We start from the raw sequence: 18,091 nt of genomic DNA on the forward strand, positions 1-18,091 counted from the left end.
GAACCAAAACTTAACGATGATGGACAGGTTTGTTTGTCGTGTCAGAACAACCAGTCAAATTATATTACATTTCTAACAGAACAAAGCAAACAAGCAGATTACAAAATTTGTGAGTATGAGAGTTGATTAAATGTCCTTTGACCAGTATCTGGCCACCTGGAGTGCCTCTGGTGTTGCTGCAAGAAGGTCCTCCCTTGTGCATGTGGCTGGGCTCAGGGTGCATTGCAGCAGGTGGTCAGTGGTTTGCTCCTCTCCACACTCACATGTCGAGGATTCCACTTTGTAGCCCCATTTCTGAAGGTTGGCTCTGCATCTCGTGGTGCCAGAGCGCAGTCTGTTCAGTGCCTTCCAGGTGGCCCAGTCCTCTGTGTGCCCAGGGGGGAGTCTCTCATTGGGTATCAGCCATTGGTTGAGGTTCTGGGTTTGGGCCTGCCACTTTTGGACTCTCGCTTGCTGAGGTGTTCCAGTGAGTGTCTCTGTAGATCTTAGAAAACTATTTCTAGATTTAAGTCGTTGACGTGCTGGCTTCTGTTCAACATGAGAGAAGCCTCCTCGCAGGATTGCAAGATATCCGGCGTCCCCTGGGCAACGTCTTCGCAGACGGCTGATTGTCTCAATCCAGAAGAAACCAGAGACGACTTGCAGCATGCAAGCAAGCAAGCAAAACAACCAACGGACCTTTTCAGGATGGACAGGTGACTTGCCCTATGACTGCAACCAAAGGAAGCCACCCATCTGCAGAGTCCCTGAAACCTAGGATTGCAAGCAAACATTTAATACAAAGCAAATAAAGTTGGAGCTCTTCGTACAGCCGTACCAGCATAGATGGGTTCAAGTTGCAATTGGGGGGAGGGGAGAGAGATTCCTCCTAAACCATTAGGAAGAATTTCCTGACGCGTAGAGCTGTCCAATAGTGAAACATGCGGCCTTGGAGTTGGTCATCTGTCGGGAGGGCTTTGATGGTGTCTTCCTGCATAGCGAGGGGTTGGACTGGGTGACCCCCTGAGGATCTCTTCCAACTTGGTGATGCTATGAAATAGGGCTCTTTAGGTCATGCATTCCCCATCCCTGCCGTTGCGCTGTAAGAAATCCAGTTGCAGGGGTGGAGGTGCCAGCTGTGAAGGCGAGTAGATCCCAGCTCTGAGCCCTTTCCCTGTATTTCCATTTGCCATCAAGGCGGTTCCCTTGAGGTTCCTCCAGGGCTGCTAATGGAAGTGTTTCCTCCGCCTTCCTCGGCTCTTTCCTCTTCCCCACTTGACGCTAAGTGCAGGCAGATGGAACCGGTGGAAACCCCAAAGAGCCTGGGTGTAGCACTCCCTTGCATTTTCATACCACACTCATGCCACCCTGGCACCGTGAGGAAAATGCCAGGCAGGGAGGATGTTGCAAGGAATACGCATCTTATGGAATGTATTTTATAATCTATATAAATAAAAATGTAACGTTCGTTTGTGGGATTCACAGAACTCAAAAACCACTGGGGGAATTGACACCACATTTGGACACAAGACACCTAACAACCCAATGTATGCCCTTCACAAAAAAAAATGATTTTGTCATTTGGGATTTGTCGTTGCTGGGATTTATAGTTCACATTATAGTTCGACAAGGTCCCCCATGACCTTCTGGCAAGGAAACTAGTCCAATGTGGGCTAGGCAAAACTACGGTGAGGTGGATCTGGAATTGGTTAAATGGACGAACCCAGAGGGTGCTCACCAATGCTTCCTCTTCATCCTGGAAAGAAGTGACAAGTGGAGTGCCATCAGCAGGGTTCCGTCCTGGGCCTGGTCCTGTTCAACATCTTTATTAATGACTTAGATGAAGGGTTAGAAGGCATGATCATCAAGTTTGCAGACGACACCAAATTTGGAGGGATAGCCAATACTCCAGAGGACAGGAGCAGGATTCAAAACGATCTTGACAGACTAGAGAGATGATGGGCCAAAACTAACAAAATGAAGTTCAACAGTGACAAATGCAAGATACTCCACTTTGGCAGGAAAAACGAAATGCAAAGATACAGAATGGGGGACAATGCTTGGCTTGAGAGCAGTACGTGTGAAAAAGATCTTGGAGTCCTTGTGGACAACAAGTTAAATATGAGCCAACAATGTGATGTGGCGGCAAAAAAAGCCAAAGGGATTTTGGCCTGCATCAATAGGAGGATAGTGTCTAGATCTAGGGAAGTCATGCTACCCCTCTATTCTGTTTTGGTTAGACCACATCTGGAATATTGTGTCCAATTCTGGGCACCACAATTCAAGAGAGATATTGACATGCTGGAATGTGTCCAGAGGAGGGCGACTAAGATGATCAAGGGTCTGGAGAACAAGCCCTATGAGGAGCGGCTTAAGGAGCTGGGCATGTTTAGCCTGAAGAAGAGAAGGCTGAGAGGGGATATGATAGCCATGTATAAATATGTGAGAGGAAGCCACAGGGAGGAGGGAGCAAGCTTGGACAAGGACTAGGACGCGGAACAATGGCTTCAAACTACAAGAGAGGAGATTCCATCTGAACATGAGGAAGAACTTCCTGACTGTGAGAGCCGTTCAGCAGTGGAACTCTCTGCCCCGGAGTGTGGTGGAGGCTCCTTCTTTGGAGGCTTTTAAGCAGAGGCTGGATGGCCATCTGTCAGGGGTGATTTGAATGCAATTTTCCTGCTTCTTGGCAGAAAGGGGTTGGACTGGATGGCCCATGAGGTCTCTTCCAACTCTTTGATTCTATGATTCTACCTACAATCAAAGAGCATTCTGAACCCCACCAAGGATGGAACTGAAAATGCAGCTTTGGGTGACTGGATAGGAACTGAGGTACTGAGCAGAGGGAAACTATACTTGGTGCTGTTCATCAGGATGTGGGTGAAGAAAGCCTTCTCGGCATTTCTTGCAACTGCCGGGCAGTTTCCCCATGGTGCCAGGCTAGCATGAGAGTAGCATGAGAGAGAGAACGGAAAGGAGTGCCAAGGCCATCCTCTGTGGGGTCCCCCCCCCAGCTCCGTCTGCCTGCACTTAGTGAGGAAGAGGAAGGAGCTGGGCAAACCAGGCAACGGCTGAGGAAGGGCTTCCATTAGGGGAACCTCAAGGGAGCCGCCTTGATGGCAAGAGGAAGCAAAGGGAGAGAGGGAGGGAGACAGCAAAGGGATGGCATCGCCTGGCCTTCACTGCTGGCTCCGAACCTGAAAGCAGAAACTCATGCCAACAACCATTCTGAGATAGAAGCTCCAGCATCTGAACCTGAGAGTAGCAGCTCCCAACAGCCTCAAGATGAAAATGCTGGAACGCATAGACCCGTGGATACCGAGGGAGAAACAATATATCTCAGTATCCGGAGTGTGGAGTCAAATAACCCAGTTCAAAGCAGGCATTGCATGAAAAGTGATGTCTCCACCTTCGTAACTCCTCAACAGATGGAAGTACTGGTATGCGGCAGGTACTGGCTTGTTCAGTAGACTCTCCTCTACAGTTCCCTTTTGGCAGGAAGCCATAGCATTGAGAGGTTGTGTTGTTAAAGTGCAAAGTATGGAACTCTGCGCAGACGGTTGGTCAATGCGACTTAAGCAACGTATGTAGCAGGCACTGGCTTGTTCAGTAGATGCTCCTCTACAGTTACATTTTGGCAGGAAGCTTTAATATTGAATGGTTGTGTTGTTAAAGTGCAAAGTATGGAACCCTGCGCAGACGGTTGGTCAATGTGACTTAAGCAACATATGTAGCAGGTACTGGCTGGTTCAGTAGATGCTCCTCTACAGTTACATTTTGGCAGGAAGCTTTAATATTGAATGGTTGTGTTGTTAAAGTGCAAAGTATGGAACCCTGCGCAGACGGTTGGTCAATGCGACTTAAGCAACGTATGTAGCAGGCACTGGCTTGTTCAGTAGACGCTCCTCTACAGTTACATTTTGGCAGGAAGCTTTAATATTGAATGGTTTTGTTGTTAAAGTGCAAAGTATGGAACCCTGCACAGACGGTTGGTCAATGTGACTTAAGCAACGTATGTAGCAGGTACTGGCTGGTTCAGTAGACGCTCCTCTACAGTTACATTTTGGCAGGAAGCTTTAATATTGAATGGTTGTGTTGTTAAAGTGCAAAGTATGGAACCCTGCACAGACAGTTGGTCAATGCGACTCAAGCAACGTTTGTAGCAGGTACTGGCTTGTTCAGTAGATGCTCATCTACAGTTACATTTTGGCATGAAGCTTTAATATTGAATGGTTGTGTTGTTAAAGTGCAAAGTATGGAACCCTGCACAGACGGTTGGTCAATGTAACTTAAGCAACATATGTAGCAGGTACTGGCTTGTTCAGTAGACGCTCCTCTACAGTTACATTTTGGCAGGAAGCTTTAATATTGAATGGTTGTGTTGTTAAAGTGCAAAGTATGGAACCCTGCACAGACGGTTGGTCAATGTAACTTAAGCAACATATGTAGCAGGTACTGGCTGGTTCAGTAGACGCTCCTCTACAGTTACATTTTGGCAGGAAGCTTTAATATTGAATGGTTGTGTTGTTAAAGTGCAAAGTATGGAACCCTGCACAGACGGTTGGTCAATGTAACTTAAGCAACATATGTAGCAGGTACTGGCTTGTTCAGTAGACGCTCCTCTACAGTTACATTTTGGCAGGAAGCTTTAATATTGAATGGTTGTGTTGTTAAAGTGCAAAGTATGGAACCCTGCACAGACGGTTGGTCAATGTGACTTAAGCAACATATGTAGCAGGTACTGGCTTGTTCAGTAGACGCTCCTCTACAGTTACATTTTGGCAGGAAGCTTTAATATTGAATGGTTGTGTTGTTAAAGTGCAAAGTATGGAACCCTGCACAGACGGTTGGTCAATGTAACTTAAGCAACATATGTAGCAGGTACTGGCTTGTTCAGTAGATGCTCCTCTACAGTTACATTTTGGCAGGAAGCTTTAATATTGAATGGTTGTGTTGTTAAAGTGCAAAGTATGGAACCCTGCACAGACGGTTGGTCAATGTAACTTAAGCAACATATGTAGCAGGTACTGGCTTGTTCAGTAGATGCTCCTCTACAGTTACATTTTGGCAGGAAGCTTTAATATTGAATGGTTGTGTTGTTAAAGTGCAAAGTATGGAACCCTGCACAGACGGTTGGTCAATGTGACTTAAGCAACGTGAAGTCATTGAATTCTTGACAGCAGTAGGTGCGTGCCGTCGCACCTGGGGGCTATAACTCTTAGTGAAAGAGGCATGGACATGACATCTTTTCCCCAGGGTATTGCTTCTTGCCCTCCTTTAGGAAAACTGGAACTCCCAAGGACCAAAACACTGTAGATAACTCAAAATAGGTTTAACTGTTCACAAAGAGTTATCCCTTTAAGACAATAAGCTGGAAGTTTCAAAGGTGTAAAGGAAAATATACATTACAGTCTCTGGTGGTCTTGGGTCCAAGGAGCTTTGCAGCTGAGAAGCTTTTCCAGGTCCCTCTTTCTCAATGGCTGTGAATATCGGAATAATCACAACCCTGATTCCAATGGCCAATATTTTGAAGGCACAAAGCCTTCCTCTGGCACCAAAGAACTGGTTTGAAGGCGCTTGAGACTGCTCAATGTCGTCCAGGTTGATCTGAACATGAAGCATAAGTCTCAAGGGTAAGAACCTCAGGATTGGTGCTGAGAGGTAACTTAATCAAAGGCTTCAGAGCCAAGTCTCTCACGTCCATCTGATAGAACGTTTGATGGTGGAATGAAAAAGGAAACACTGCCCTGCTCTCTAGGAAGAGGTGGGGTCAAACAATTGAGCAGGAGGAGCAATTCAACTGGTGCAAACAACATTGATTGACAGCTATAAATAACCAATCAATCCAACTATACATTTACAGGGTAAAAAGGCAAAATCAGGCATGATACAACAGTTCAAATCCTGCAACTTACAGTTCTACATATAGGTGGCGCCACTTGCGCCGTCACAAGGTGTCACCCCAAAGGAGATTCAACAGAGAATACAAGCTGTTTATGGTGATTGTGTTGATGTGAGTACTGTGCGTCGTTGGGTGAGTAAGTTTAAAGATGTTGAGATGGGAACATCTGACTTGCGTGACAAACAAAGAGTTGGACGTTCTATGATAGCAACCACCGAGTTTCAAAAGCAAAAGGTTGACAGATTGATTCAAGATGATCGTCGTATCACTCAGAGAGAAATTTCTAGCATAATCAGCATTTCACAAGAATGTGTGGGTCACACCATTGCTTTGCTTGGCTATCGGAAGATCTGTGCACGATGGGTACCCAGGATGAGAGAACTGTGAGGCGCTGGTTGCGGAAACAGAGTGTCGACTTCTTCTGTGACGGCTTCAGAAAACTTGTTCATCGTTGGCAGAAATGTATCCTCATGTAAGCTGCACCGAGTCCCTTGGGGGGATGGTAGCGGGGTACAAATAAAGTATTATTATTATTATTAATATTATTATAACACCGTTTTAACTATCATGTTCAATACTGGGTTTTAACTTTGCTTTGGACAGTGTTTCTTAATACGTAAATGTATGTCATGTTCCTATTCAGATGTTTGTTTATTATTTGGTGCTGCCCATCGTCCTAAATAAATCTATACACATAATAAAAGTGAAAATAATAATATTATATATAACAGTGTAGTAAGAAATGTGTACCTTATATAAAATGGCAGAGTCCTTGTTTTTTAATGTGTGTGTGTGTGTGTGTGTGTGTGTGTGTTTACACACAGGTTCGCAGCTTGGGTGTGACCCTGGACTCATCGCTGAGCCTGGAACCCCAGGTTTCGGCGGTGACCAGGGGAGCATTTGCACAGCTAAAGCTTGTGCGCCAGCTGCACCTGTACCTTGGGAAGTCTGACTTGGCCACGGTAGTCCACGCTCTGGTTACATCCCGTTTAGACTACTGCAACGCTCTCTACGTGGGGTTGCCTTTGAAGACAGCTCGGAAGCTCCAACTAGTCCATCGCTCGGCAGCCATGATTTTAACAGGAGCGGAGCGCAGGGAGCATACAACCCCCCTGTTGCGCCAACTCCACTGGCTACCGATCTGCTACCGGGCTGAATTCAAAGTGCTGGCGTTGGCCTTTAAAGCCCTAAACGGTTCCGGCCCAAGCTACCTATCTGACCGCATCTCTGCCTATGAACCCACCAGGAGTTTGAGATCTTCCAGGGAGACCCTGCTCTCGATCCCGCCTGCTTCTCAAGCTCGGCTGGCGGGGACGAGAGATAGGGCCTTCTCGGTGGTGGCTCCTCGGCTGTGGAACGCCCTTCCTACGGACATTAGACTAGCACCATCTCTAATGGTATTCCGCAAAAAGGTGAAGACCTGGATGTTTGTGCAGGCGTTTGAGTAATTTAGTGCAATCTGGTAATGGAACATAGGAATGGAACAATGGACGACGAACCTGGACTACGCTTGGATGATGAGAAGATTGGGTACGGTTGTTTTTTGTAATAATTGTGCATTGTAATTGCTTATTGGGAATTTATGGATAATGTGTTAAGTCAATTGTTATATGTTGTATGGAACCACTGCTGTTTCTACTGTTTTTACTGTTTGTGAACCGCCGTGAGTCGCCTTCGGGCTTGAGATACAGCGGTATAGAAGCAAAGTAAATAAATAAATAAATAAATAAAATGTAGATCTGCATTACTGTTGTTGTTATTGTTATATGCCTCTTTTTCTCTCTTAAAAAAAAGACCCGAATCAGCTGGCAATACTAAAAAAAAAAAAAAAACCAATACAATATACAGTTTAAAATCTAAAGCATATAAATATTAAAATAGAATTATTAAAAACCTATACAAATACTATTCCCTCTTCAAAAGCAAAGGTTAAGCAGCTAAACTATTGATATGCCCAGAATGAGGGATTTCTGAATTAACTCCAGGGCTCCCATGCTGAATCACTAAATGGGTTCTATACTGAGCTCTGTCCAAACCTCAAATCACTAAAAGCATGTGCATTTCCCAAAGACCAAAAGGAATCCCAGATGTTCTCCTGCTGCTACCTGCCGGTCAAGCTCCATCATTGCAACACGACACAGAGGGTGCGTCTACACTGAATGAGGTTTTGAAATCAATAGAAACTTTAGGAGGGTCTGGCCCAGGAAGAGAGACCCTGCGGGCCCACCAAAGAGGGAACGCTACCTTGGTGAGCCAAGAGAAGCCTGGTTTTTTTAGCAATATTTATTTCCCTAATTTCCCAAAAATAATCTCACCAAGGTTGAAGAAGCGCCACCAAGATGTTTATTGAGCAATTCAGCTGAATAGGATGCAGAGCCGCAATCATTCGCCAGCAAAGCATGAAAAGTTACACAATAAAGCATATTTTCATAGAAATACAGTCTTGAGGTTCAAACCTCCCGCTCCCCGCTCCCTGACAGTCTTCGCCGTGATTGGCTAATGGTTCAACAGCTGGAGGAGGCTCGTCCGCCCCTCCATGCATCTGGGCCAATAAGGGAGCTGCTGCGGTTCACCAGGGCCAATGGAAAGGCTTCTGCCGCTTTGGCGCGCTGACAAATCAGGAGAGAAGGAGGTGGGACGAGGGAAGAACAATAGATTGTTCAGTCAGCTCGCAGATACGGGGGCCCAAGGGGGTTCCGTATCCGCGGTTTGAAGAAACGCAGTTTCGGCCTCCCCGGGACACCAGGGAGGCATCCCGGGCAGGCCTGCAGTCTCCCGCAGCCCAGAAAAGGTTACTTTCATGCATAGTCAGGAAAGGGACACAAAGTGTCAGGTTGGAGAGGTTAAAGATACAATTCAATTAGCTTTCATTAAGGGTTGGTTACAATGTTGGGGTTGGGGAAAAGAATAAAAAGAAAGGCTCAGAGCCAGAAAAGGTCCCTGTTTGAGGCTGCGGTTAAGACACATTCCATCTGTCTTGACTCAACTGGACATCCAGGAACTGCGGAACTCCCTGCTGCAGGTCAAATTAACTTGAAAGCAGGGGCCCGGGGCGTGCTCACCATCAGTTTGATACCACTTTAGCTGCCATGGCTCAATGAATCGGCTTGGAAAGAGGACTCGGCTTTGGTCAAAGGATCAGCCCCTCAAGAACAAGCAGTCAAGCCACTTAATGAGGACATGAGCCATTTATTAGGCAAATGAATGGGGAACTTTGAAAATTTTTGGGTACCGTGACGTTATGCAACATTCCTGGTGCGGTTTGGAAGTATTTGGAGAAGGATGATGGGACTTGCAGTCACTTCACTGACTTCCTGAGACCACTGAGACTCTCGCCAATGACTGATCAAGACCAAACTTGGCACACAGAGCCCCCATGACCCACTCTACATCCTGGTATACTTTTGAGGACAGACCATGGATGATGGGACTTGAAGTACCTCCACTCACTTCCGAAGACTGCTGCAACCCTAATCTAATAACCAATCAAGACCAAAATTGGCACAGAGAGCCCCCATGAGCCACTCTACATCCCGGTGCTGTTTGGAGGAGGACGGACAATGGATGATGGGACTTGTAGTACTTTCACTCACTTCCTGAGACCACAGTGACACTCATTCAATGACTGATCAAGACCAAACTTGGCACACAGAGCCCCCATGACCCTCCCTACACCCTGGTATAATTTCAAGGAGGACAGATCATGGATGATGGGACTTCAAGTACTTCCACTCCCTTCCCAACACTAATGCAAGCCTCATCTAATAACCGATCAAGACCAAACTTGACACACAGCGCCTCCATGACCCACCCTACATCCCGGTGCTGCTTGAAAGAGGACGGACGATGGATGATGGGACTTGCAGTACCTTCACTCACTTCCTGAGACCACAGCGACATTCATGCAATGACTGATCAAGACCAAACTTGGCACACAGAGCCTCCATGACCCACCCTAGACCCTGGTGCTGCTTCAAGGAGGATGGACAATGGATGATGGGACTTGCAGTACTTTCACTCACTTCCTGAGACCACAGTGACACTCATTCAATGACTGATCAAAGACCAAACTTGGCACACAGAGCCCCCATGACCCACTCTCCATCCTGGTGCAGTTTGGAGGAGGATGGACTATGGATGATGGGACTCGCAGTCCCTTCACTAACTTCCTGAGACTACTGCCAGCCATATACATAACTGATAAAAAGCCAAACTTGATACTATATTCCTTTCTCAAATAACCCGGGCAATGCTGGGTCCCCAAGTTAGTAAATAAATATATATATATATATATAGGAAGGCTGTAAGCTCTGACATTCACTGTATATCTCTAGTGTAGGAAGGGGCGGGGCCTCGGGGTTTCTGCCAGCCCTGGTAGCCAATGAGGCTCCGAAGCCTTGTATTTGCCCCGCCTACTCCTACCTCCCCTCGTCCCCCCGCCCGTCGGAGGCGTCGGTCTGCGCCTGCGCGTATGCTCTAACTGTAAGCTCTGTGATTCACTGTATATCTCTAGTGTAGGAAGGGGCGGGGCATAGGGGTTTCTGTGGAATCCAATGAGGCTCCGAGGCCTACCATTGGCCCCACCCACTCTTGGCAGAGCCCGTCCTCCCCCGGCCTCTGAGGCGTCGTTCTGCGCCTGCGCGTATGTTCTACTTGTAAGGGGCGGGGCTTCGAGGTTTCTGTCAGCCCACTTCTGGCAGCGTCGTTCTGCGCCTGCGCGTCTATTTTATCAGTGAGGGGCGGGGCCTCGGCGTTTCTGTCAGCCCTGGCACCCAATGAAGCTCTGAGGCCTTTCATTGGCTCCGCCCACTATGTTTCGCTCTGACTCACTGTATATCTCTCATGTAGGAAGGGGCGGGGCCTCGGGGTTTCTACCAGCCCAGGAATCCAATGAGGTTCCGAAGCCTTCCATTGGCCCCACCCACTTCTGGCAGAGCTGGCCCCGCCTCTGGAAGCGTCGTTCTGCACCTGCGCGTATGTTCTATCTGTAAGGGGCGGGGTTTCGGGTTTCTGCCAGCCCTGGAATCCAATGAGGCTCCGAAGCCATTCATTGGCTCCACCCACTTCTGGCAGAGCTCGCCCCCACGGCCCTGGAGGCGTCATTCTGCGCCTGCGCGTATGTTCTATCTGTAAGGGGCGGGGCCTCAAGGTTTCTGCCAGCCCTGGAATCCAATGAGGTTCCGAGGCCTTCTATTGGTCCCACCCACTTCTGGCCGAATTCGTCCCCCGCCTCTGGGAGCGTCGTTCTGCGCCTGCGCGTATGTTCTATCTGTAAGGGGCGGGGCGTCGAGGTTTCTGCCAGCCCTGGAATCCAATGAGGTTCCGAAGCTTTCCATTGACCCCACCCACTTCTGGCAGAGCGTCGTTCTACGCCTGCGCGTCTGTTTTATCTGTAAGGGGCGGGGCTTCGGCGATTCTGTCAGACCTGGAATCCAATGAGGTTCCGAAGCCTTCCATTGGCTCCACCCACTTTTGCCAGAGCGCTCTGGAAGCGTCGTTCCAACTGTAAGGGGCGGGGCTTCGGGGTTTCTGTCAGCCCTGGCACCCAGTGAGGCTGCGAGAGCTGCCATTGGCCCCGCCCACTCCGGCAGAGTTCTTCCCCCCCGCCCGTCGGGGGCGTCGTTCTGCGCCTGCGCGTATGTTCCAACTGAAAGGGGCGGGGCTTCGGGGTTTCTGTCAGACTTGACACCCAATGAGGCTCCGAGGCTTTTCATTGGCCCAACCCACTTCTGGCAGAGCTCGCCCCCGCCTCTGGAAGCGTCGTTCTGCGCCTGCGCGTATGTTCCAACTGGAAGGGGCGGGGCTTCGGGTTTTCTGTCAGCCCTGGCACCCAGTGAGGTTGCGAGGGCTGCCATTGGCCCCGCCCACTCTGGCAGAGTTCTTCCCCCCTCCCGTCGGGGGCGTCGTTCTGCGCCTGCGCGGCGTGCACCTGCGCCCTGTCCCGTTATTCGCGCCGGCGCCAGGATGTCGTGAGGCGAGCGGGCGAGCGGGCGAGGGGGAGCCATGTTGGGCGGCGGGGAGGCCAGCCCGGAGGCCCTTCCCAGCGAGGAGTCCTCGGAGGAGCTGAGCGCCTGCAGCAAGGAGGAGCTGGTGCGGCGTCTGCGGCGGGAGGAGGCGGCCAAGCTGTCGGCGCTGGTGCAGCGCGGGCGCCTCATCCAGGGCGTGAACCGGCAGCTGCAGGAGCACCTGCGCGAGGTGCGCGAGCTGAAGGCCGTCAACGGGCGCCTCCAGGCCGAGAACCGCGAGCTGCGCGACCTCTGCTGCTTCCTGGACGAGGACCGCGCCAAGGCCAAGCGCCTCGCCCGCCACTGGCAGCTCTTCGGCCACCACGCCGCCCAGGCCCTGCGCGAGGAGGTGGCCGCCTGCCTACGCAAGCTGGCCGGCCTCGAGGGCCTCCAGGAGCGCCTCGCCCGAGACAACCTGGAGCTCAAGGAGCTGTGCCTGGCCCTGGAGGACGAGTGCGCATGCGCCGCCCTCGCCGCCGCCCCCGCCCTCCCCCCACCCCCGGGGGCGCCCCCCGACGTCGCCAGCCCCGGCGCCCACCCCGAGCTCGGCCTCCTCCCCCCCTGCGGGCCCCGGGACCTCGGCGACGGGAGCTCCAGCACCGGAAGCCTCGGCAGCCCCGACCAGAGCCACCCGGGATGCTCCCCCGACGGGTGAGGCCTCTGCCGGGAGGGCTTCGGCGGTGCCTCTCCCCTGGCACCTCAAGGGCCCTTTGGGGCTGTCTACCACCCTTAGGAGACACTGCATTGGCATCTGTCGGGAGGGCTTCGCTGGTGTCTCTCCCCTGGCACCTCGAGACCCCTTTGGGGCTGTCTACCACCCTTAGAGCATCTGTTGGGAAGGTTTTGTTGGTGTCTCTCCCCAGGCACCTCAAGGGCCCTTTGGGGCTGTCTACCACCCTTAGGGCATCTGTTGGGAGGGATTTGTTGGTGTCTTCCTGCCTGCCAGACAACGCCAAGACGGCCCTTGACATCTCCTCCTTTGCTACTCTTGTCACTACAGCCAGGCACCTGAATGGCCCTTGAGGCTCTCCACTGTCCTTTGCAGAGACTGCATGGGCATCTGTTGGGAGGGTTTTGTTGGTGTCCTCCTGTCTGACATCTCCTCCCCTGCTACTCCTATCACTACAGCCAGGCACCTGAATGGCCCTTGAGGCTCTATACAATCCTTTAGAGAGACAGCATGGGCCTCTGTTGGGAGGGTTTTGTTGATGTCTTCCTGCCTGCCAGACAACGCCAAGACGGCCCTTGACATCTCCTCCTTTGCTACTCTTGTCACTACAGCCAGGCACCTGAATGGCCCTTGAGGCTCTCCACTGTCCTTTGCAGAGACTGCATGGGCATCTGTTGGGAGGGTTTTGTTGGTGTCCTCCTGTCTGACATCTCCTCCCCTGCTACTCCTATCACTACAGCCAGGCACCTGAATGGCCCTTGAGGCTCTATACAATCCTTTAGAGAGACAGCATGGGCCTCTGTTGGGAGGGTTTTGTTGATGTCTTCCTGCCTGCCAGACAATACCAACATGGTCCTTGACATCTCCTCCCTTGCTACTCTTGTCACTACATTATAGCTAGGCACCTCAAGGGCCCATTGGGGCTGTCTACCATCCTTAGGGCATCTGTTGGGAGGGTTTTGTTGGTGTCTTCCTGCCTGCCAGACAACACCAACATGGTCCTTGACATCTCCTCCCTTGCTACTCTTGTCACTACATTATAGCTAGGCACCTCAAGGGCCCATTGGGGCTGTCTACCATCCTTAGGGCATCTGTTGGGAGGGTTTTGTTGGTGTCTTCCTGCCTGCCAGACAACACCAACATGGTCCTTGACATCTCCTCCCTTGCTACTCTTGTCACTACAGCCAGGCACCTGAATGGCTCTTGAGGCTCTCTACCATCTTTAAGAGACACCACATGGGCCTCTGTTGGGAGGGTTTTGTTGGTGTCCTCCTGCCTGCCAGACAGCGCCAAAATGGTCCTTGACATCTCCTCCCCTTCCAGAAAAGAGGCGCTCCTGTCACTACAGCCACGGCCTTTGGGGCTGTCTACCATCCTTAAGAAAGGCCGCATGGGCCTCTGTTGGTAGGGTTTTGTTAGTGTCTTCCTGCCTGCCAGACAAGATCCAAGATGGTCCTTGACATTTCCTCCCCTGCTACTCCTGTCACTACAGCCAGGCACCTGAATGGCCCTTGGGGCTCTCTACTATCCTTTGCGGAGACCGCATGAGCATCTGTTGGGAGGGCTTTGTTTGGGTCTCTCCGCCTTTCCAGAAGGAGGTACTCCTGTCATTATAGCTAGGCACCTCAAGGGCCCCTTGGGGCTGTCTACCATCCTTAGGAGAGACTGCATGAGCCTCTGTTGGGAGGGTTTTGTTGGTGTCCTCCTGCCTGCCAGACAACACCAAGGTGGCCCTTGACATCTCCTCCCTTGCTCCTCCTGTCACTACAGCCAGGCACCTGAATGGCCCTTTGGGGCTGTCTACAATCCTTAGGAGAGACCGCATGGGCATCTGTTGGGAGGGTTTTGTTAGTGTCCTCCTACCTGGCAGAAATTGGCAGCTAGATGACCCTTAACATCTCCTCCTCTGCTAATTCTGTACCTAAATTCAGGCACCCGAATGGCCCTCTACCATCCTTAGGAAAGACCGTTTGGGCATCTGTCGGGAGGGTTTTATTGGTGGCCTCCTGCTTGGCAGACGACACCAAGATGCCCCTTGACATTTCTCCCCCAGACAAAAAAGAGGCGCTCCTGTCACTACAGCTACGGCCTTTGGGGCTATCTACCATCCTTAGGAGAGACTGCATGGGCATCTGTCGGGAGGGTTTTCTTGGTGTCCTACTGCCTGGCAGACAACGCCAACATGGCCCTTGACATCTCCTCCCTTGCTACTCTTGTCACTACAGCCAGGCACCTGAATAGCCCTTGAGGCTCTCCACCATCCTTTGCAGAGACTGCATGGGCCTCTGTTGGGAGGGATTTGTTGGTGTCCTCCTGCCTGGCAGAAATTTGCAGCTAGATGACCCTTGACATCTCCTCTCCTGCTAATTCTGTACCTAAATTCAGGCACCCGAATGGCCCTCTACCATCCTTAGGAAAGACTGTTTGGGCCTCTGTTAGGAGGGCTTTGTTGGGGTCTCTCCGCCTTGCAGGAAGGAGGCACTCCTGTCATTATAGCTAGGCACCTCAAGGGCCCTTTGGGGCTGTCTACCATCCTTAGGAGAGACCGCATGGGCCTCTGTTGGGAAGGATTTGTTGATGTCAAGGGCCTCTGTTGGGAGGGTTTTGTTGGTGTCCTCCTGACAGTGCCAAGATGGCCCTTGACATCTCTTCCCCTGCTACTCTTGTCACTACAGCCAGGCATCTCAATGGCCCTCGGGGCTGTCTACCATCCTTAGGAGAGACCACATGGGCCTCTGTTGGGAGGGATTTGTTGGTGTCCTCCTGCCTGCCAGACAACACCAACATGGCCCTTGACATTTCTTCCCCTGACAGAAAAGAGGCACTCCTGTCATGACAGCCACGGCCTTTGGGGCTGTCTGCCATCCTTAGGAGAGACCGCATAGGCAGTGATTGGCACCTAGATGGCCCTTGACATGTCTTCCGCTGCCACTCCTGTCGCTGCAGCCAGGTACCTGAATGGCCCTTTCCCCATTATTATTATTGTTATTATTATTACGGGGAGATAGGGCAGAATATAAATAATTTATTATTATTATTATCTCTCACCACTGGTGGGATAATAATAATAATAATAATAATAATAATAAAAATTTATTCCGCCCTATCTCCCCATTAATATTCTGCCCTATCTCCCTATTATTATTATTATTATTATTATTATCATCCCACCAGTGATGAGAGATAATAATAATAAATTTATATTCTGCCCTATCCCATTATTATTATTATTATTATTATTATTATTATTATTATAACAGGGAGATAGGGCGGAATATAAATAATTTATTATTATTATTCTCTCTCATCACTGGTGAGATAATAATAATAATAATAATAATAATAATAATTTTTTATATTCTGCCCTGTCCCCCCGTTATTATTATTATCCCACCAGTGACGACAGATAATACTAATAATAATAATACATTTTTATATTCCGCCGTATCTCCCCATCATCATCATCATCATCATCATCATCATTATTATTATTATGGGGAGATAGGGCGGAATATAAATAATAGTAATTATTACCTCTCATCACTGGTGGGTTAATAATAATAATATTTTTTTATATTCTGCCCTATCTCCCTGTTATTATTATTTTTATAATCCCACTAGTGATGAGAGATAATAATCATAATAATAATAAATTTTTATATTCCGCCCTATCTCCCCGTTATTATTATTATTATTATTATTATTATTATTATTATTATAACGGGGAGATAGGGCGGGATATAAATAATTTATTATTATTATTATTATCTCTCATCACTGGTGGAATGATAACAACAACAACAACAACAATAATAATAATACATTGTTATATTCCTTCCTATCCCCTGTTATTATTATTATCATTATTATCCCACCAGTGATGAGAGATAATAATAATAATAATAATAATAATAATAATAATTTATTTATATTCCGCCCTATCTCCCCGTTATTATTATTATTATTATTATTATCATCCCACCAGTGATGAGAGATGATAATAATAATAATAATAATAATAAATAAATATATTCTGCCCTATCTCTCCAAAGGGATTCAGCAATTTAGGATGTGATGCTGCTTTCTTCCTATCGTTCCTAAACAATGGGGACCTAATTCCAATCGTCTGGAAAGAATTTGTGACATTTTAGGGGACGTAGATGAGGTCGACGGAGGTTTTGTCGCCCTGCGAATGTATGAAACGGACCAAAAACTCGTTCCAGTTTTGGGGCAGCTATCCTGAACAATGTGAGAACGGCATGCATGTTGTTGCAGGTCTCTTTTGTTATTGGATTTCATACTTTGAGAGAGAGAAGCCCTTCCCAAAAAGACTTTATTACCATTTGAAAGGTTTGCTGACCCAAGCAAAGATGTCCCCTAATGTGGTTTTGGAAGGTGACTCTGTAAATGTACTTTTGAATAGCAATAGTTTGAGGATTCGGCTTGAACCGAGGATATAAATAGTCCTAGGAACTCCCCGACACTGGACATGGATGCCTGTGGATTACAAGTTTTGCTCCCTTGGTTCTGCTGCGAAGATGGGGGAAACGCTCCTTTTGTGGACAGGACTCTTTGTAGGAAAGTCTGTTGATTTTTTTAAAAAACTAGATCCTCGGATTCCTTCCTTCCTTTCTTCCTTCGAGACACTGGAACCCGGGCCAAGGCCGCATGGCTTCCCCTCCTGGATACAGCCAGACCGTGACTTGCGGGGGATTTGTAGTTTTCTTTGTACAGCCGGTGGCCCCTAAACTGGAAAAAAAGGGAGGGCGCCGGGCATGTGAATATCTTCTCCCTCTTTCTCCTCCTCAGGATGTTAAATAAATGTTTTGAAACTGTTGCTTCTGGAAAGGATCGTATTTTTTGAATCTTAAGAAGGATCCCCAAAGGCCATCTAGTCCAGGCTTGGAGGGTGGATTAGGCTCCTTGAGCTCTTTTCTCAGGCGTTTCTCTCTCTCACCATTCTATACTTCCCTTCTCTTTCCTTCCTCCTTGCCTTTCTTCCTTACCTCCCTCTTTCTCCCTCCCTCTTTCCTTCCCTTCCACCCTTTCGTCCTTTCTTCCCTCCCTCCTCTCCCCCTCTTTCTCCTTCCTTCCTTCCTTCCTTCCTTCTCTTTTGTCTTTCCTTCCTTCTCTTTCCTCCTTCCCTGCCTTCCTCTTCCTCCCTCCCTCCATTCCCTTCCACCCTTTCGTCCTTCCTTCCTTGTCTCTTTCCTTCCTCCTTCCATCCTTCCCTTCCACCTCTTCATCCTTCTTTCTCTCTTTCTCCCTTCCTTCCCTTTTGTCTTTCCTTCCTTCTTCCCTTCCTTCCTTACCTCCCTCTTTCTCCCTCTTTCCTTCCTTCCTTCCTTCTTTTCCTTTTGTCTTTCTTTCCTTCTCTTTCCTCCTTCCCTGCCTTCCTCTTCCTCCCTCCCTCCATTCCCTTCCACCCTTTCATCCTTCCTTCCTTCTCTCTTTCCTGCCTCCTTCCATCCTTCCCTTCCACCTTTTCATCCTTCCTTCCTTCCCTCCTTCCCCCTCTTTCTCCTTTCATCCTCC

General features: G+C 49.1%; 1 protein-coding gene across 1 annotated transcript; it reads left to right on the top strand.

Annotated features, from left to right (window-relative positions):
- Positions 1-11,725: 11,725 nt before the first annotated feature.
- On the top strand, positions 11,726-17,393 carry CCDC85B (coiled-coil domain containing 85B). The gene has a single exon (XM_060758207.2). It carries the CDS (start codon positions 11,885-11,887, stop codon positions 12,539-12,541), a length of 657 nt encoding a protein of 218 aa, XP_060614190.2. The 5' UTR covers positions 11,726-11,884; the 3' UTR covers positions 12,542-17,393.
- Positions 17,394-18,091: the final 698 nt, after the last annotated feature.

The sequence above is a fragment of the Anolis sagrei genome, chromosome 12 (assembly GCF_037176765.1).
Source record: "Anolis sagrei isolate rAnoSag1 chromosome 12, rAnoSag1.mat, whole genome shotgun sequence".
Lineage (NCBI taxonomy): Eukaryota > Metazoa > Chordata > Lepidosauria > Squamata > Dactyloidae > Anolis > Anolis sagrei.

What these genes read in the sequence shown, in the direction of transcription:
- CCDC85B (XM_060758207.2), top strand. Translation starts at nt 11,885, where the DNA reads ATGTTGGGCGGCGGGGAGGCCAGCCCGGAGGCCCTTCCCAGCGAGGAG.